The 20,667-nt window shown below is 47.5% G+C and overlaps 1 protein-coding gene across 3 annotated transcripts; it reads right to left on the bottom strand.

Annotated features, from left to right (window-relative positions):
- Positions 1-5,326: 5,326 nt before the first annotated feature.
- Positions 5,327-19,054, bottom strand: Muc20 (mucin 20, cell surface associated). 3 transcript variants are annotated; one of them, NM_001401397.1, is made up of 4 exons: positions 18,898-19,007; positions 14,409-16,169; positions 8,844-8,935; positions 5,327-5,669 (listed from the first exon to the last, which is right to left on the bottom strand). In NM_001401397.1, exons 1-4 carry the CDS (start codon positions 18,974-18,976, stop codon positions 5,601-5,603), a joined length of 2,001 nt encoding a protein of 666 aa, NP_001388326.1. In that variant the 5' UTR covers positions 18,977-19,007; the 3' UTR covers positions 5,327-5,600. The 3 variants fall into 3 exon arrangements, with proteins under 3 accessions (NP_001388326.1, NP_001100559.1, XP_063126582.1); NM_001107089.3 differs by having other exon boundaries at positions 14,409-15,416; XM_063270512.1 differs by lacking the exon at positions 14,409-16,169 and having other exon boundaries at positions 18,898-19,054.
- Between the last annotated feature and the right edge of the window lie 1,613 nt (positions 19,055-20,667).

The raw sequence follows: 20,667 nt of genomic DNA, 5'->3' as shown, positions 1-20,667 counted from the left end.
TGTTTGGGGCCCCAAATGCCAGTATCCTTGCTCACTCTTCTTTAAAGGAATGTTCTAGAACCTTCCTGTGGGCCAAAGCAAGGAGCTAAATGTCCAGGATGACAGACAACAGTTTGCTGGCATCTACAGACTAGACAGCGATGTGGTGTCTGCTCCTTTACAGGTGGGACACACCCACGGGCTGGCTACCAGGCACTGCTTCACATAGCTTTGTGTGTGTGTGTGTGTGTGTGTGTGTGTGTGTGCATGTGTGTGCATGTGTGTGTGTGCATGTGTGTGTGCATGTGTGTATGTGTGTGCATGTGTGTGTGCATGTGTGTATGTGTGTGCATGTGTGTGTGCATGTGTGTGTGTGCATGTGTGTGTGCGTGTGTGTATGTGTGTGCGTGTGTGTGTGTGCATGTGTGTGTGTGCATGTGTGTGTGTGCGTGTGTGTGTGTACTAGTGCATTGCCTGTGAAGGACGTTAGGTGACCAGCTGGCAAGGCCCAGGGGTCCTCCTGTCTCTGTCCCATCCCTGGTAGTACTGGGGTTTGCATATAGCCACGGCTGGCTTTTTGTATGAGTGACGGAGATCTGAACCGAAGTCACCATAGTCTTAAAGCGAGCGCTCTTACCCACCAATTCATCTCCCTATGTTTTTACCTTGTCTGTACATACCTTCAAAATCTTAATGGCTAGGGAATTTTTTTCCACATCCTTTTGCCTCTTGCTGATTCAGTGACATTATCTCTGCTAACTGTGATCCTCTCCTCCCTCCTCCACACAATTACAATCACACATGTGTATTTATACATGTAATATTCATATATAATTTATATAACATAATTTATATAAAATATATTTATAATGACACATGTATAATTATAATCATAATTTCCAAGTACTTCCAATTGTTCTGTCCCATATTTTGTAATTTTTTTTCTGATTTACTAGCAATCATCATCAACACTGTATATACAGGTCTTTACATGTAATTAATGTTAATTATGTAATTAATGTTAAATTATCCTCTGGAATTGAAGGAAGTATAGAGCAGGAGAAGATCAAAGGCTTGGTGTAGGGCCTTCGTAAGCTGGCTGCTTTCCTCCACACCTTGTCACAGCACAGCCTGGGATGATATCGAGTCAGTTGATGTCTTGATTGACTGTACCACAGAGTGCTCTTTTCTTAGCTTTCAGATCCCACTGCCCTAATTTCAGAGACATCTGCTCATGTAACCTGTCTTAGACACTGCCCTATTGCTGTGAGGAAACATCGTGTCTGAGACAACTTATAAAGAAAACGTTTAATTGGAGGCTTGCTCACAGCTTTAGAGCATGAGTCCATGACCATCACTGCAGTCAGGCAGGCTTGGTGCTGGGCAGAAAGAGCTCTAGACTGATGTTGTCACGGGCTTTTAAAACGCAAAGCCTGAAAGTTTCTAGAGATAATATGAAAAGTAGTAGGGAGGAAAAAACAGTTTCATTTTCTTTTTTAAAAAATTTATTTATTTTATGTATATGAGCACACTGTCGATATCTTCAGACACACCAAAAGAGGGCATCAGATCCCATTACAGATGGTTGTGAGCCAGTTTGTGGTTGCTGGGAATTGAACTCAGGACCTGTGGAAGAGCAGTCCGTGCTCTTAACCACTGAGTCATCTCTCCAGCACCATTTTGTTTTCAAAAAATAAGATCAAAAGTATCAAAGGTATCAAGAACTTTCCTCCATGCTAATAAATAGAACTCAAGTCCTCTAGAAGGGCAGTGCATGTTCTGAGCCATCCCTCTAGCCCCGAGTTATTTTATTTTGAATTACTTGTGTTGTGTGTATCTGTGGTGAGTTATGTGCACATGAGTGCAGTGCTCACTGAGGCCAGAAGAGGGCATCAGAACCCAGAGCTAGTGTTATGGTCAGTTGTGAGCTGCCTGACATGAATGCAAGGAACCAAACTCTAATCCTTTGCAAGAGCAGGTTTTAGCTGATGACCATCGAGGCAGACAGGAATGTCTCTAGACTGAATGAAATATTGTGTTTTAACATCTACTGCATCCATCTAAACTGCCTTATTGGAATTCCTTGAGTTTTTGTTTGTTTGTTTGTTTGTTTGGTTGGTTGGTTGGTTTGGTTTTGCTTAGATTTTTAAATCGGCAGTTATATTCTGTATAGATTTTTTTCACTATTTTCTTAAAATAAACTGGGAATAAAATCTCTGGGTTGAAGGGATGCACATTTTCCTAATGTATTCGTTGTGAATTTCACATCAAGCACCCCAATCCCACTTATTTCACAGTCCCTCCATTATCTGACTTCTGCCCTTGTCACCTCCCTGACAAATGAAAATGAAAAGAGAACAACAACAAACAAAAACCCTCCCCATGGAAGCTGTGGTGTGTCAACGCGTGTCACCGTGTGTCACAGTATGTCACACAGTGCACCCTTTGCCCACACAGCTTTACTTGCAAACGTTCATTGTAATGAATCTTTGGTGTGGTTCGAGGCTCCAGCCTTCTGTTACACCATCAATCCTGGAGCTTCACCGAGAGTCCCCTCTGAGATCCAGTTTTTGCCTTGAGTCGTGGAGATCCTGCGCTCTGGTGCTGCGGGACCAGCACCATGTGCTCCAGCAGCTCATAGACGGGGTCAGTGTTGGAGTGGGCTAACTCAAAGCCCTGTATCTGGGCCTGGGCAGTAGCCTGTCTGCTCTCCAGAGATCACATGATCAGAGCCAGCTCTCCTGGGCTGTCCAGGCAAGGGGCAGAGCTAGCTCTCTCGATTGCTGTAGCTGGCTTGGACACTCTTCAACATCAACATGGCCTCAGGCGGCCACACCACAGATATCTTTTTTTTTTTTTTTTTTTCTGGAGCTAAGGACCGAACCCCGAGCTTTGCGCTTACTAGGCAAGCGCTCTACCACTGAGCTAAATCCCAAACCCTCACACCACAGATATCAACACAGACTCGGCTGTGGCAGAGCCAAGGACCCAGACATGGCTCTAGGCAACAGCATGGACCCAGGCAACAGCATGGACCCAGACATCACCACGGCCCCAGGTGACGCTGCGCGCCGCTCGCATCACACCATTCCTCACTGCCATTGCGTCTCCAGTTCTGCCTCTCTTGAAAGCGCACACCAGCTCTGTACACACCCCTTTATTGGAGCAACCGCAGAGCTGATGGATGTTTTTATTAACTACTTAACATGCTTATGGGCAGCCCTGTCATTATTTCAATGCCAGGGATGAAACCCAGTGTTTTGCTCCAAGACTGAGCTACTTCCCCAACAAATTACTATGTGCAAGAACCTAGTGATGGGATCAGCAATTGCCTTTAGCAGGGACACCATTTGGTCGCGTTGCCATGGCCATGGCCATACCTTCCCAGAAGACCTTTTGGCTCAATTCGCAACTCCACCTGGGAGTAGTTAAGTCACATTCCAAATAAAAGGCAGACTCTCTCCGCCCTCCCTCTCTTTTTCTCTTCTTTTTCTTGCCCCTTCCTCTTGTCTCATTCCCCCATTAAATCTCACCACATGGAACCGTGTTGGTGTTGGTTTGGTGTGCTCTTTCCGCACGGGTGCGGTCGATATCTGATATTAATAACCACCTTGGTGGTAGGGACGTGACAATGGGCAAAGGGTGTCATTATAGTTGAAGGACTCCGGTGATAAAAGCAAATAAAAGAAATACATATTTTATCAGGTATATCAAAGAAGAATGGCAGTCGGTATGTAGGGTGAGAAGGGCATTGTGGGTAGAGTATATTGAGGAGGGGGAAGAGAGGTGAAGAGGGAGGAGGCACTGAGCAGATGTCTGGAGGAGAGGCCATCTAAGCAGACTGAATAATGCACACAAAGGCTCCCAAGACCCCAGACCCCAGCAGGCCTGGTGCATCCAAGGAAGGGCAAAGTCCAAGGAACAGAGATTACAGAGAGCAGGCTAGAGAGGCGGCTGTGGCTGTACCCGTTATTCACCGTTCTACACACTGTTGCCCAAACTTGGCTTTTCCTCTGAATGAAACGGAAGAGTATGAAGCACAGGCCTGCCACGTGTTAGGAAGAGAAGTCTCCAGAAAATGTCCGGGGACTAGACCGGATGTTCAGATGGGCACAGGAACCAATGGGAAGTCTGTAGTCATGGAGTAACACGGGTGAGAGACGGCAGCATTTCGTCCCTCCTGAGTGATGGCTGCAGAGATGGTGAGATCGTGGAGAGTGTGGGGTGCTGGAAGAGAAGCCCTTCGGATTTTCTTGTATAAAGTATGAGAGAGAAAGGAAAATGACTACTGGTTCTGAGGATTTGGGCTGGGGCAGCTGAAGGTTGCAGAGTGGCTGAATTGAGTCGAGGGAGACGCAGCAAGTGAGATTAAGAACTTCAGATCGGGGAGCACGGAGTGTGTAGGGTCCCCTTGACACCCACGTGGGCAGGCAGAGTGAGCAGCTTACTCTCACTGGATATAAGCGCTGGTATTTCAGGTTTTCTTCTCCCAGCCCGCCTTACTCTTTCTCATTCCTCTCTTGAATTTTTCAAAAGTTTAAAATCTTAAGCAAGTTATGCTTTTATGAGAGAAGATAAACAAACTACATCTAACTTTAAAATAATGGCAGGTGGGCATGAGCTACGGCAAGAGTAACTGCCTGTCGTCGACTTTCTTTTTAAACCAGTTTGAGTCCATAACTTGACATTTAAACCAATTTGACGTTCTCTGTGGTCCTCCCTCTCTTGGACCAGGTTCTCCCAGGCTCAACTGGTCTGAGATTAACAAATATGGTCCCTGAAGGATCTCTCTGTGGTTCGGATGTGTCTCTGGAAGGCCCCTGTGTTAAAGGCCTGGTCCTTAGGGTGGTTCCTCAGTAGGTGAGACATTTAGGAAATGGGGCCTAAGGGGATATGTCCTTGAAGCGGGTGGGGTGCCCCAGCGCCTTCCTCTTCCTTCGTTTTGCTTTCTGGGCATAAGACAAGCAGCCGGCACATGCCACCTCTGCCATCCGGCACTCCCACCTAATACACAAAGCAATGGATCTACCCTATTTTTTTCTGACCTGAGGCCTGAAACAATGGGTTTGCCCTATTTTGACCCAGAACCATCTCAACCGTGAACAGAAATAAGTTTTTTCTCATTGGAAGCTGATTATCTCATATTTTACTCTAGTGGCAGCTGACTAATACAAAGTTCAGCAGGCTCCAGGGCAAGTCTTGATAAATGCCAAACCAAACCAGGCAACGGGGAAAAATCACTCCCCAAATTCTCACATAGTAAAAACATCTAAGGCACATGGGGTCAATACAGATAGTCTCTGAGGTCACGCCGAGTGTCATTGAGTACAAAACAGAAGAACACAGGTGAGTGATCAGGTCTCCCTTTACTGAAACACAATAACCAGTCAGAGGAGGTGAAGGCCATCACTGGAAACAGGCCAGCCTCTCCCACTCAGGCATAAGTAGACCAACATCTTGTGATCAGGTATGGAGGAGGGCTCTCCAGCCAGCTGAGCTTCATGGGAACCTTCTGAGTCCATAGCACAGAACCATGGCCGTGGTTTGTTGGTAACATCTGAGCCACAGGTGCCATCACTTCTTCTGACACGGGGGCCATGCCTGGTTGCAACTTGCATTCTTCAGCTCCTCCTGATGCTCAGTAAGGACACTTGGACAAGTGGCATATGGGTGTGCAGTTCACGGCGGAGCTGGAAAGCAAAATAACTGGTGGGGTACCCAACCTATCTGCCTGGGAGCCCACTGTAAGCCAAGGATGAGAGGGGCCATGGGAGGGATATCCCGATGCTTCCTGACCCTCTCCTGTGATAGCAAGGGCCACTTTAATCTCACAACAGCCATACACTGAAGGGGCTCTTAACCTCATTCTATAAGAGGTAGAGGTAGTATGGACTGAAGTAACCAATCCACACAGCTAACTAGGACCCAACCTCAGATCTGCCTGACTCCCGGGCCATTGGCCAGACCTCAACAGAAATCAATACACTTAATGAATTTCATAAAAATAAAGGAATGAAATATAACAATAACAATTACAACAACAATAGAATAAATGCCATGTGGCCTCACTTCTGTACCTCAGCGGCCTGACCTGATCCTGAGCTCCATGGTTGCTCTCTGACCTCTGAAATAGTCGCTAGTTGAGGTGTCAGTTCCACACTCCACTGTGGCCTCTCTCTCTCCCAGGAGGATCCGTGCTTGCCACTTCGATGTTTGTGACAGATGACACCTGTCACCTGTCTGTCCTACATCAAATGTTGATGCCTTGTGGGCAGAAGTCCTCATGAGGAGGGTCCCTGTGGGCCTCCTTGTTACTAAGAGAATCCAGAGAGTCAGATATTTACTCTCTGTTGATATCCCAGAAGAGCGATTGGTGACTACAAGAGCCAAGCTTGGCCAGCTGGATGCTCCTGCCCAGAACTTAGGCTTTGTAACCAGCGACCCAAAGATGACATCCCACTTGTGATGGCTCACTGAGGAAGCATGGCACCCACTGAGCAGAAAGAGGACAGTGTCCCAGGGAGCGTGCCCTGATGCTTGTCAAAGCTGCTCTTCTGCCATTCCTTTGCTTCTGTGTGTCTGAGCCCTCCCTCCCCTTGTTTGCAAAGCGACGAGCTTTGCTTTTTACTCCCATCAATGTCTACTTAGTAGTAATTACTGTAGTAATTCTCAGAAGTCCTAAGACCTGATCATCTAAGATCTGAAACTAACTAGATCTGGGGCCGGAGAGGTGTCCCAGTGGTTAAGAGCACTTGTTGCTCCTGCAGAAGGCCTGGGTTTGATTCCTTCCACCCCCATGGTGGTTCACAATCACCTGTAACTCCAGTTCCAGTGAATTTGGTACCTGCTGTGGGTCTCCAGGGGCACCAGGCATAGACATAGTGTATAGATTACATGCAGGCAAAATGTCCACACACATAAAATAAAGATAATGCAAAACTTAGATGTGGGGGTGGGAAGACTTATTTACATTATGAAAAGAGAATAGAAAAAAAAAATCACAGGAGCCAGATGAGACCAGAGAGTGACAGATGGCAGGCTTCTTTTGCTTTCACCGAGGGATCCTATGAGCAGGGATAACAGCAAGTTCCACTCTGTAACAGCAACTCCTCACCTGCCTGCCCTGGCAGCAGGGCTATACCCCTATCGTAAAGCTGCCAGTCAGCCCCTCTTTAGGGTCTATTCCTTTACTAGACAGCACAGAGCATGAACTAATGTGACTCTCATTGACGATGAAATGTGCTGGCTGAAGTCCGAGACACCCAGGAGGGCAGGGTCGAGGCACCATTGTCTTAGGTGGTACACCAGGTCTAGTTGCACTGTCCACAATACAGGCAGAACTTGGACACTTCACGAGACCAGCACTGAGCTAGGCCTGTGACATTTATACTGAGCTGACCCAGTTTAATCTTCCAGTCATTATAGCATTCCCAAGAGCCTAGACCCCAGAATTTTACTAATGGTCTAGAAGTGAGAGAATTCCTCCAAATTGGTATTCAGATGCACTACAACCTCCCTTCCTACCTGGAGCATGTCTCCGAGGGGTTTAATATCTAGCATCCCTATTTTATATCTTTTCCCATTTGTGATGTTTTTTGAGATGTCAGTCATGGTATCTGTGATGTTAGGTTTGTCAATTTGATGCCATCTAGAATCACCTAGGAAGAGTCTTAATGAGGCCTTGTCTGGATCAGTTTAGTCTGTCTGTGCGAGGTTGTCTTAATAAGTCAGCTAATATGTATGGGAAGATCTTAGCCTACTATTGGTGGCACCATTCCCTTGGCTTGGGCACTGGACTGTACAAGAGTGAAGAAGAGAAGCTTGCTCGTATTTTTTGCCTCTGCTCTTGGCTGTGGCTGTGCTATGATGAGCTGTTTGAGGTGCCTGCTGTTTTGACTTCTCTGCTGTGGTGGTTTGAATGAGAATGGCCCAGTAGGCTCAAATATTTGAATACTTGGTCTTCAGTGGAATTGTTTGGGAAGGATTAAGAGATGTGATGTGGCCTTGTTAGAGGGGCCATGTCACTGGCTTTTCAAAAGCCCATGGCATTCTCTATTAACTCCCTGCCTCGTGTTGTCTCAAGATGTGAGCTCTCAGCTTCTACACAGTGCCATGCATGCCTTCCTGCTTCCATGCTCCCTGACACGATGGTCATGGGTGTTCACCCTCAGACACAGCAAGCATCCAATGAACTCGTTCTTCTACAAGTTGGCTTGATTGTGGTGTCTCATCACAGCAATAGACTTCTAACTTAGAAATAAACCCTTTCCACCATAAATTGACGTTTGTTAGGTTATTTTCTCCCTGCAACAGACATGAAACTAGCACCGTGGATGTTGTAAGCTAATGAGACCAGGCCTTCTCTGGATGTCACGTGGATTCGGGGAGAGGGAGGTAGTTTTTGTGTGACTAAATGATGATAAGCCCCTTCCATGTGTATAGAGAAAGACTGTGAAGGATGAAAGGCACGGAGCTGAGAGAGACAGATTGTGTTTGCACTGCTGGCTGCGGCCATATCCAAAGCTGGAAGGGTTGCCTGAAGATTTCTCAGATTGTGTCTTTTCCGAGTAAACTACCCTGCCTTGGCTCCTGCTGCTTGCACCAAAATCTCTGTTACTTTCCCATTAATATTGGCCTTTTCAAAGGCCAGAAGGCCTACACTTCCTAGACCTGAAAAAATTGTATCTGGGGTGGGGAGAAACAGAAAAGAAACAGAAGGATTGAGAAGGTTGGCAAGATCAAAGCCAGCCATGAGCCCCGGTTCAGCTCCAAACGCTCTTTCACAGAGTCGTTGTCCTCCCAGGCCCTGCAGACGCTCCCTGGAGTTCCCAAGAGCCCGTCACTTACTCCTGGTGTACACGTACCTGGTGCATCAGCTTCTCTCTGGTGACGTGCTCAGTGAGGTCCTTAGGGGAGGCCACGGTCAGCCGTACAAGGAGGAAGCCTCCATTTATACCTGAAGGTTAAGGATAGACAAGAGACAGTGCAAACACAGCTGACTCATCTCCAGCCTGGGCCCCTTCTCCATGCCCCTTCTCCTCCTCCTCTATACTCCCACTGGAAAATGTGTGTGTCTCCACAGATCGCTGCAAACAGACCGAGGACTCCCTTCCTAGAGTAATTACGCCTACTGCCGTGTTCCCCTGACCAGTGAGTGAGTGGAGTGCACCGTGTCTTAGGGCACCCCCATATTTGAAAAAGTCAAAGAGAAGAGTGAGGATGGGAAAATGGAAGTGGATCTAGAATGTTCTTAAGACCTGGAGACCATTGGAGAGGACCCTGGGCAGAAAGAGTGCTGGAGAGGGTGATCCTCAAAGGGTTGCCCTGAAAGAATGCTGTGGAGGGGCCGGCCCACCGAGGGGTGCCCTGAGCTGGGTGCTGTGCTTCCAGCAGGAAGCTGGTAGTGTCAGGAGGCCTCCTAGCTTAGCCTTTCCGCCTTTCCAATTCTACCAGAAAGTTCTTCTCTTTTTTTTTGGAGACAGGAGCTCGCTATGTAGCCCTGACTGTCCTGTAAGTCTCTCTGTAGACCAGGCTGGCTTCAAACTCACAGAGATCCACCTGTCTCTGTCTCTGTCTCTGCCTCTGCCTCTGCCTCTGCCTCTGCCTCTGCCTCTGCCTCTGCCTCTGCCTCTGCCTCTGCCTCTGCCTCTGCCTCTGCCTCTGCCTCTGCCTCTGCCTCTGCCTCTGCCTCTGCCTCTGCCTCCTCTGCCTCCTGAGTGCTGGGATTAAAGGCATGGGCCACCACTGTCCGCTAAATTCTATCTTTTATGTTAAGAGAAACATACACGATCCAGCTTCATTTACTTCAGCTGACTTTTAAAATCACTGATTATGGATATCACGGAGCTGAGCGTCATAGCCTTAGTCTCTCAATAATGCACTGTAGACACTTCTGACTGCTTTTGCCGTCACCAGTTGAGTATGTTACCTTTCCCGGCTCAGAGGTCACTTTTGCTAAAAGCACTGACTGCTTGGATCTGTGGATGTCTGACAAGTCCTTAAGACAAGACGGAAATCGGAAATGCCTCTGCGCTGTATCTGTCTCCTCTGCTGCCTTAACCTCTGGGCCAGATTTATGTTCAACTTTAAACTATTGGTTTTAACTATTTAAGAACTGTCTCCTATGAAACTAATACAAAGTTGACTTACCTTAAATTTACCTCATGCTCTTCTCCCCTTTAAGCTAAAGGAAACCAGGTAAGAGTGACTAAGACAGCAGCCTGCTGTCTCGGCTCCTAAAAGTCTCCAGGAATCAACTCTGTCCCCTGCTCCCTCCTTCCTCCCTCTGTAGGAAGCCCTTCAGAATATGTGAGAGCCCCAAAATGATTTTTCCCTCACCCCAACGACTTGTCCTTAAGTCATTAGCCTTCTGGAGTGGTCAAAGCAAACATTGGCAAGTTAAAAGTCCTTTTGCTCACAGCTAGCATCTGTTTCCTCTGGGCTAGGCCTGATGGCTGATGACTCAGATCATAGCAACTGTGACCTTGACAAGATCAGCTCTATGAATACCCATCCCCCCATAGGAGGATAAGAGTCTCACAGGCTCTGAGATCCTACAGGGCCCAACCTCTCTCTAAGGTTACACAAGAGGTGGGATTCTCGTGGTGAGATGCTGAGCTCTCTGGGCTCCAGTAGAGAGCCAATAACGATATGTTGTTTCATCAAGCTGGACTGGATAGAGTCTGTGAGACCCCTCGCTATCGGGGAAGAATAGAAATAAACATTACATTTCTTATGAAAAAAAATTGACAGCTAGCCGGTTCTCAGCTAGGGACTCCTACGTTAGTCCCAGCAGCCTACAGGGTCTTTTGTTTCCCTAGAGAATTTTCCCTAGACTCCCCGACCTAGCACTGACTGTTTTTCTGTTTTGTTTTGTTTTGTTTTGTTTTGTGTCTGATAGTTGCTGAACTAAGGAAATTGATAATCTGTGAGGTTGTGGTTTGGAGTTTAAGTACAGCAGATTTCCTTGAAATGTGTGCTCAGAACTCTCTCTTGAGTCTTTCAAGTGGTTCAATGGGTAAAGGGCCTTTCAGAGCAAGATGGGCGACCTGAGAATAATCCCTGGATTATGGAAACGTGCAAGAAAGGGAATGATCTTTTCACGTGCACCATGACACATGAATTCCTGTTCCTACCACACACGTGCACACACTCACCACTCACACACTTATACACACATACACACAACACTCACAGACATATACACATACTCACATACGTTCACACAATATGCACACTCACAAATACCACACTCATACACACACACACACACTCATACACACACACACACACACACACACACCAATAATGATGGCGATGATAAGAAAGAGAAGGTGGACAAGAAAGACAGAGACAGAGAGAGGGTGAGAGAAAGAAATTAAATGGAAAAGAAGCGGATTCCCCTCCTCTCCAAGGCCACCCTCTTTGTGAGATAGAGCCACCTGTGGTCTATCTCATGCACACATACTCGTTTTGTTAACAGAGTTCTCTGTGGGAGTGAGAACAGCTACAGGACTTGCACCTAGACCCTGGGAGCCAGTCTATGTGTGTGATTTCATCTTTGGCTTTCAGAATTGAAAGGCCCACTGAGGCAAGCTTTGAGACCAACTATGAGTATGAACCTACAGGGAGGAAAAAGCTGGTTTTCTTTGGTAGCACCACCTGGCCCAAATGTCCTTTAGGACCAGGGGTCGGGGTGGGGGAGATTTCTGAAAATGGATGCTAAAGATAACACTGGGCAGAACTCAATTCAAACTCGCCAACGTAAATTGCCCCTGGAATTCCTAGACATTTCTTTGACTGAGTGTCTGTGGCTACTCCATACTTGGGCAAAGGTTTCTTTTGCAGCTTTTAAACATTTATTGAGCTCACGACAGTATCTGTCCTATCAGTGGTCTCTCCTCTGTGCCAAGGAGACTCATTCCCTCTGGAGTTGTAGTAGAGTTTGTCAGCTTGACACAGGCCTGGACACACCCAGGAGGAGGGAATCTCACTGAGGAACTGCCTCCATCAGATTGGCCTGTGGAGCATTTTCTTGATTACTAATCAATGAAGGATGGTCCAGCCCACTGTGGGCAGTGCCATCCTGGGCGGTTGGGCCTGGGGTATAAGAAAGAAAACCAAGCAAACCAGGAGAAGCAAGCCAACAAGTGAAATAAATTGTTTCCTCCCCAACCTGCTCTTGGTCCAGATAGAAAGCCAGAGCACCTGGTGAATTCCCTTATGGGTTCTGCTACTGACTGCAAAATGTTTTTATATTAATTTTGCCCAGAATAAAAAAGATACTCAATAGCATGGTTGTGAGTAAATTTTTTTGTTTTAATTTCTGTTTTTCATAGGGTCTTACTACATAGACCAACCTGGCTTCAAATTCGCAGTCCTTCTGCTTAGCCTCCTGAGTGCTGGTTTGCAGGCCAGAGATACCATTCCTGACAGATACAGATAGAGCTGACAGAGATGAGAGAGAAAACAGAGATAGAGACCAAATAAATGGTGATGCAGGTAGAGATGGACATAGAAACAGAGGCAGAGGTAACAGAGATAGATCAAGACTGAGAGAGATGATGGAGACAGAGATGACGGAGACAGAGATGATAGAGACAGAGATGATGGAGACAGACATGACAGAGACAGAGATGATGGAGACAGACATGACAGAGACAGAGATGACGGAGACAGACATAACAGAGACAGACATGACAGAGACAGAGATGACAGAGACAGAGATGGCAGAGGTAACACAGAGATAAAGATGACCGAGAGAGATAATGAAGACAGAGATGGCAGGGGTGACAGAGAGATAGAGATGACCAAGACAGAGATGATGGAGATAACAGAGAAATAGAGATGACAGAGACAGACATGACAGAGACAGAGATGGTGGAGGTGACACAGAGAGATAGAGATGACAGAGACAGATTTTCAGAGCATGAAGTCAAACGTAGGGGTTCAGGCACACGCACAGTGTCAGGCGCTCCATCGCTGAGCTATATCCTCAGCTCATGATTGACGTTTGTATTTCCCTTGCCCAAAAAGGTAAAACAAGGCAAAGATACTCAGGAATGACCCAGAAAAACAAAAAGGTAAGCAGCAGAGGCAGATGCCCACAGCTGTCCTTACTGGAGAGTTGCTGACAGTGGGCTTCTCTGAGAAGTTTCTGCTGTTTCAGAAATGAAGGTTTAAACTCCCCAAACGTTGTTCTGTTGGTTTGTCTAGAGTCATTCTTTATGATGTAGAACACAGCAAATATGGCCCCCAAGCCCCGTTGGCGTGCTCTGCCATGCTTACAGGGCAGCAGTTTGACAAGTTTGCACATTCTTTGCTTCTGTTGGGCGTTGCTGGCTTGAGGCTTCCAAGGCGTGAGGGTCAAGTCTTCTGAATAACATTACAGATCTCACCTGAAGCAGAGCTCCTGACCAATAGATACCTTCACAGAAGCCAGACTGGAAAAGATGAAGCTCATCCACTACAACCACCCCTAGACAAGGTGGAGAAACGGGCTCAGAGAACAGGGGCAGGTCCAAGGTCTCTCAGGTTAAAGCACAGCCAAGATCTCAACCACATCTGGAAAACCCAGTTTCACACACATCATACACCCATCATGACATCACACATACATCACTACATCACACATACATCACTACATCACACATACATCACTACATCACACATACATCACAACATCATACATACATCACTACATCACACATACATAACTACATCACACATACATCACTACATCACACATACATCACTACATCACACATACATCACAACATCACACATACATCACTACATCACACATACATCACAACATCACACATACATAACTACATCACACATACATCACAACATCACACATACATCACTACATCACACATACATAACTACATCACACATACATCACTATATCACACATACATCACATATACATCATGACATCACACATACTTCACAACATCACACATACATCACTACATCATATATATCATGACATCACATATATATCATTACATCACATATACATTACTACATCACATATACATCACTACATCACAATACATCACAGCATTACATACACATCACATATATATATCACTATATCACATTTACATCACTACATCACATATACATCACTACATCACATATATATATCACTATATCACATTTACATCACTACATCACATATACATCACTACATCATGTATTTATCACTACATTACATATACATCATGACATCACACATGCATCACAACATCACCTATGCATCACTACATCACATACACATCTTAGCTGTATTTTACCAACCGACCAGGAGATTATGAAATGTCAGGGAGAGGGTGTAATATTGGCCTTTACTTCCTTCTTTCCTCTCAACTCCTTAAGGTTACTCCAAATCTCCAAAAAGCATTTGTGGGAGTTTCGCTTACCTGGATCGTGCTCTGTGGTTTTCCTTGTCCAAGCAGTGGGTGCGGGATTCATCGGGGTCTTCGGTGAGGCTGTGGTCTTGGTTAAAGTGACGTTTGTTCTTTCACTGGTGCTAGCTGTTGTCGAATAGATTAAAGAAGGAGGGCGACTCCCTGTGAGGAAGGAGCTGTTGGTTGTATTGTCTGTGGTTAAAGTCTCTGAGGAAGCAGAGCCCTTGGTGGTGACCACTGCTGAGAGACTGCTGTCTAGAGCTGTGGAACTCACAAGAGAGGTTGCTTCTCCTACTGTTGATCCAGCAACCGTGGGGACTGTGATGGTACCAAAAACCTCAGTGTGGCTTTGTGTCTCACTAGAGAGTGCTGAAGTGTCTTCCAGTGGGTTCCTTCTAACTGTCACCTGGGTTCCTCCTGTAGCCGAAGTTCCACTGGAGGTAGGAGTCTGGGCCACTGCTATTTCGCTTTCTGTGATTCCACTAGCAGGGAGTGTACCCTCAAGGGTGGTGGCAAGGGCCAGGGTAGTGGCAGTTGACAGGATCCCAGATGAGCTTGTGGTCTTAGGGACAACTGGCTTTGCCTCAGTGGATGGAGGCAAAGTTAACATCTCAGAAGCAGATAAAGCTGTCATTGCTTCTGCAGGGCTGCGGCTCGCGTCTGGGGTCCCAGAGATGGTGATGGTTGTTTCTATTTCCGTGATGCAGGTGGTGAGCTTAATATGGGAGATGCTGAAGGCAACTGAGTCCTTGGCTGGAGTTGTACTGTCGGGTCCCAGGGCCTGAGAGCTGCTGAGGACCCCAGCTGAGCTGTCAGAGGAGGAGCTGCTCTCTGAAGACAGCTGCTCCACTCCCATGGAGGGGTGTGCCAAAGTCAGGAGGTCAATTGTGATCTTCCTTGTCTCTTCAGAGCTGTCATCAGTACAAAGGGTGCCAAGGACGGCTTCTATGGGGTCACTCACTGTGCCAGCTTTGACAGTGGTCATCCCAGCTCTGGGGCTGTCACTTGGTGCCAATGTCCCTGTAGGGATGGTGTGCACAACCATGAAGTTGGAAGGTATTCTTTTCGAAAGAATTCTGGTCTCTGTTACAGAGGGAATGGTCTGGGTCTTTAGGGTCAATTCAACAGGCGAGACAGTCTGGTTCCCCAGGAATGGTGGTGCAGAGAAAGTGGTCAGGGATGATGGTGCAGGAGAAGTGGATGGAGATGATGGTGCAGGGGAAGTGGTCAGGGATGGTGGTGGTGGAGGGGAAGTGGTCAGGGATGATGATGGTGCAGAGGAAGTGGTCAGGGATGATGATGATGCAGGGGAAGTGGTCAGGGATGGTGGTGGTGGAGGGGAAGTGGTCAGGGATGATGATGATGGTGCAGGGAAAGTGGTCAGGGATGATGGTGGTGCAGGGAAAGTGGTCAGGGAATCCAGGGACGATGCTGTTGGGGAAGTGGTCTGAATATTTAGGGTTGACACATTAGGAGAGATGGTCTGGGTCTCAAGGAATGGTGCTGCAAGAGTAGTAGGATGTGTCTTCCTGGTCTTTGTTACAAAAGAGGTGGTCTGGGTGTCCCTGGAATTGAGTTCTGAATTGGCACTGGTTGCAATTAAGGTGTTAGGAGCAGTTTCAGTGCCTAGAGTTTTCGTGTCTAGAGGAACATACTGAGTCAGGTTGGTGGTCTGGAAAGCTCGCTCTGAGCTGGGTCTGTCCCTTTGAGGGAAGGTGGGCACTTCTATGCTGTTGTTTGTCACCAAAGGAATGGATCTGCTAATGCCGAGACCTGTGTCGGGTGAGAACAACCTGGTGAATTCCGGTGACTGACTTCACGGTTTATGCCCTGGGTGCTATCGGATGGCATGGAGGGTCATTGTCTGTATAAACATAGAGGATGAAGGCAGCACAGAGAAGCCAAAGCCTTTGTGGCAGCCCTAAATACACGCTGCCCTAACTAGTGCTCTCTGAAGCCCTGACAGGTGGCCCCTGCCCCGAAGGATCCCAGCTGATCTCTGGTCTGCGGCTCGGCCTCCCAGCACACAACACACACAAGAGTAGGTAAAGAAAACAGGAATCCACATGAGCCAAGGGCTGCAGAGCAGGGATCAGGACTTCCACGACTTTCTGAGGAAACTTTGCCACTCTTCCATTAGTTCGCTCAGCCCCAAAATTTTTTCCTATACACGCACACTTGTTCTTCCAAGTCTAGAATGACCTACAGTTTTATCTTTAGAAATCATGGGAGGATGGGGAGAGGAGCCTCCTGCATGAATGGAACGTGTCCTAGGAAAGCAATCGGCCCAGGAGTGGAGCCAGCTCACTTGCGTAAAGAAAATGATTTGGGCTCGAGCAACACACACACACACACACACACACACACACACACACACACACACAGACATACACACACAGACATACGGACAAACACACAAACACACACACAAACACACACATATAAACACACAAACACACACACACAAACACAAACACACACATACACACATATAAACACACAAACACACACACACACAAACACACACACACATGCAAACACACACACAAACACACACATACAAACACACAGACACACACATACAAACACACAGACACACACAAACACACAGACACACACATACAAACACACAGACACACACAAACATGCATACAAACACACACACATATACAAACACACACATACAAACACACACAAAGCACACATATAAACACACAAACACATACAAACACAAACACATACGCACACAAACACACACATACAAACACACACACACAAACACATACAAACACACACACGAACACAAACACACACACACACACACGTCCACAGGAGCTACTGAATGCCTTCTTATGAGCGTTTATGCCCAGGCTATTTCTTTGAGGCCCCTGGTCCACAGAGCCCAGCCCGGGTCATAGGATGTTGCCACTTTCCTCCCCCATGCCTCCATATTGGGGGTGAGAAAAGTGTGGACAGAGCCTGGGTTGAGTCCCGCCTCTGCTCCTTCTTCTGCTGTGTACTAACTCTGTGACACAGGCCAAGTCTCTGTGCTCCACACTGGCACTGTCTCCTCTGTAAAGTGGAGTGAGGGCCACCTGCCTCCTGGGATTGTAAGGTTTCAGTTAAACAGAATGAAAACTGCAGCATAAGCCTGGTCAATTGTGAGCATGTGTGACAGGCAGGGTGGCCCAAAGGTTAGGCACCGCTAGCATGTGATGACTCCAGGGTTAAATTTCTCCCTATATCTGAAGTCTCCTTGCTCTTAAGTGGGTGGCAGTGTCTTAGAGGTACGAGCCTATTCCCTGACATTATTGTGAGGATTGAAAAGGTAATGTTGGACCAGCCTGATAGCTCAAGTGGGTAAAGCTGCTTGTCATTGAGCTTGATGACCTGAATTTAAGATTCAAACTGTCATCTGGTCTCCATACACCACATATGTCAGGTACTTGTGCGCTTGCTCTCTCTCTCTCTCTCTCTCTCTCTCTCTCTCTCCCTCCCTCCCTCCTTCCCTCCCCCCCTCTCTCTTTGTGTGTGTGTGTGTGTGTGTGTGTGTGTGTGTGTGTGTGTGTGTGTGTGTAGGGGTGTATATATAGCTGAACTCTGGGTTTGATTGAGAGATTTAGGTGAAGGAATAAGGCGAGAGAGCCTTTAAGGATGGTTCCCAAAATCGACCTTGGGCCTCCACACATACATTGCACACATGTTCACACACATATGGATGGATCCACACATATGTAAGACATTTCTCTTTCACACACAGACATAGAAAATGGAAAAATTAATAAATGAAGTCTCTATATCAAGCTCCATGCAGTCAGGGCCCTGTGTTACATAAATTCTGTCAGTAAATTTAAAAGTGGAATTTTAAAAAGCTACGCCTAGTGTGACAATGTCAGTGTGTGGTCTCCGCTGTAGAGCTGTAGCAGTCCTCATGCTGTCGGGACACGGACATCATGAGAAGTCTCAAGAGAGCGCTGTTCAGTTTTACTTCGAACCTAAAGTTAGCCTGAAAATTATCCATTTTAAAGTGCATGGGGTGAGTTCGGCACAGTGCCTGTTAGCAACAGATCACTGCCAGCTCCCATCTTTCAGGAAAGCCTGCCTCTCTCAGAATTGCCCTGCCCAAGCAGTCTGTGACAAACGTTTCATTCAAAAGGCAAGTCTCAAAGACTAGCCGGGCAAGGCGACAAAGCTGGAGGAACCAGAGCTTCCTTAGACCATGGTTCTTCAGCTCACAGCAAAATGATCCCCGGCTGCCATCCCTGCCCCCCTCTGCCCTCCACCCCACTATCCCATGACTAAAGACTAACTCCCAGACTCACAGTGACCACCACAAGGCCACCCCGCATAAGCTGACCCATCTGCCATCCCACACACTCACACTCGTGTATTTCTCAGGCCATTAATACAATTAACAAAAAATGTCTCTCTTGCCCACAAAGGGCTGTCTTTGCCAACACCGACACCAGGGAGGAGCCCCAGGGGCTGTCCTGTCCCTTACCTGGAGAGCTCACACTGACTCCAACCTTCCAGTAGAAGACAAGGAGCGGTACAGCCAGGCCCCAGACAGAGCTCATCATGACCACCGCTGCCTGTCAGACCTGCCTGCTGCCTCTCCTCACTACCCTCTCCTACTTCCTCAATCCAGGGAGGAGGGGCAGCCGACTGCCCAGGCGTGACTGGGTAGGTTCCAGGATAGAGCCAGGTGACCACAAATGTCCAGGCTGACTGCAGGCTCATGGTCCCATTCCCTACCCTGACTCCCTTGCCTGGCAGGCAGCCTTGTCTCTCTGATGTGAAGACACAGCATCAATTCCATTCTGAAATCCTCCCCTGCCACTGAGAAGGGCATGAGAGAGACGGTGTTTACCCCACTCACCCATGCCTGGGGTCCGGGCTTCATGGGAAGACCTGAGTTTCTCTGCTGAGCCAAGATTTTATCAATTCTAGGGACCGAGGGCAAATAAGAGAACATTTCTGAGCCTTAACTTCTTGATCTGTAAAATGGACACCCTGACTCAGGATGCCACCAAAGTTCTTACACAGTGTCTCCTGTACGTTGCTGGTACTCAGAGAGAATGCATCCATCTCAGTAGCTCAAGATATAAGTGGGAGCCCTCAGCCAGGTGATGTGTTTCTGAGGTCTCAAGTGGACAGTGTCTCAGTGTGGGGGCAGGACTCTAACCTCTAATACCTTTCTATTTTCAACATCCTGGGATTTTGCAGCCAAGTCAAAGGCAGGATCAGGTCCCCAGCCAGGCTTGAGGACCCAGGATGTGGAAGATGGCATGATGCTCTGAGTCCAAGAGCCAGCAGAAGGAGATGACTTAGGGACACTTGGAAGATTAGTTCCTGAGGCACAGATGATGTTATGGACTGTATTTTCTGTGCGCCTCCCCCAAAACAGAGAGGACTCTTACCCCTCAAAGACCAAGGCCAACTGCCCTTAGGGCAACACCCGGTGGCCAGACAAGGTTCCGTGGGCATTTTAAGTGCTTTTGGATGAAAGCAGCACTGGGTTGGAGCAGACATGTTGGATCTGTGACATAGAGTCACCAAACTGAGAACCGGAAGGAAGTGTAAAACTGAATCAATAGCTCTGTCCTGTTTCCAGCTCTGTCCTTAATGGTGGGCAAGATGCTGTGTGGTCTTAGACAAGTAGTCTGCCCTCTCTGGGCTTCAGTCAGGAAGAGTGCTGGGGGTTTGTTGGCCCAGCAGGCTGAGACTGGTTGCTGGTTATGTGACAGTGTCGTCTAGAACTTCACTGAGCACTGAGATGACAGACTGTCCTGCCTGGAAGGAAGAGCTACCATCATGGAGTATGTCAGCCTCTTCAGAAGGGGCCAATGGGGTTTGTGTGAAGTAACTGTCATTTGGAGTTGAAGGTCTTGGGGAAGCAGTCTCAGGAACACAGCCCACTAAGCTTCTGCCATTCTCCCGCTCAAACCCAGCCCTCTAAGCAGGTGGAAAGAGGAGGGGCTGCTGTAGGGGCCTGCATTTTGGGAGACCTTGCCGTATAGCCATGTCCCCGCGTGAAACTTGCCCTTTAAGGAGTTGAAGGGAACAGTGAAGGAGGACAGGTCCTGTGGGCTGTCTTCCACCCTCTCCTGCAGCGCCCCTGCCAGGTCAGGGGTTTCCTCATTCCAGGGGCAGGCAGGTCCCTACCTCTGAGCTTACTCTACTGACCAGTGTTCAGGTGCCCTTTTCACCCCAACAAGGAATTCCCCCGCTGCATTTCCTCTTCCTCCTCCACCTCCTTCCTTTTTCTTCT

This window comes from Rattus norvegicus, chromosome 11 (assembly GCF_036323735.1).
Source record: "Rattus norvegicus strain BN/NHsdMcwi chromosome 11, GRCr8, whole genome shotgun sequence".
Taxonomy (NCBI): Eukaryota; Metazoa; Chordata; class Mammalia; order Rodentia; family Muridae; genus Rattus; species Rattus norvegicus.
The sequence above is the reverse complement of the archived record's forward strand: the minus strand, read 5'-3'. Positions and strand labels throughout refer to the sequence as shown.

Bases quoted from the DNA above. Each gene is read 5' to 3' on its own strand.
- Muc20 (NM_001401397.1), bottom strand. From the start codon at position 18,976: ATGATGAGCTCTGTCTGGGGCCTGGCTGTACCGCTCCTTGTCTTCTAC. The intron at 16,170-18,897 runs GTAAGGGACAGG...CACCCGACACAG, and splicing joins AGTCAGTGTGAGCTCTCCAG to GTCTCGGCATTAGCAGATCC. The intron at 8,936-14,408 runs GTAAGCGAAACT...CTTAACCTTCAG, and splicing joins AACCACAGAGCACGATCCAG to GTATAAATGGAGGCTTCCTC.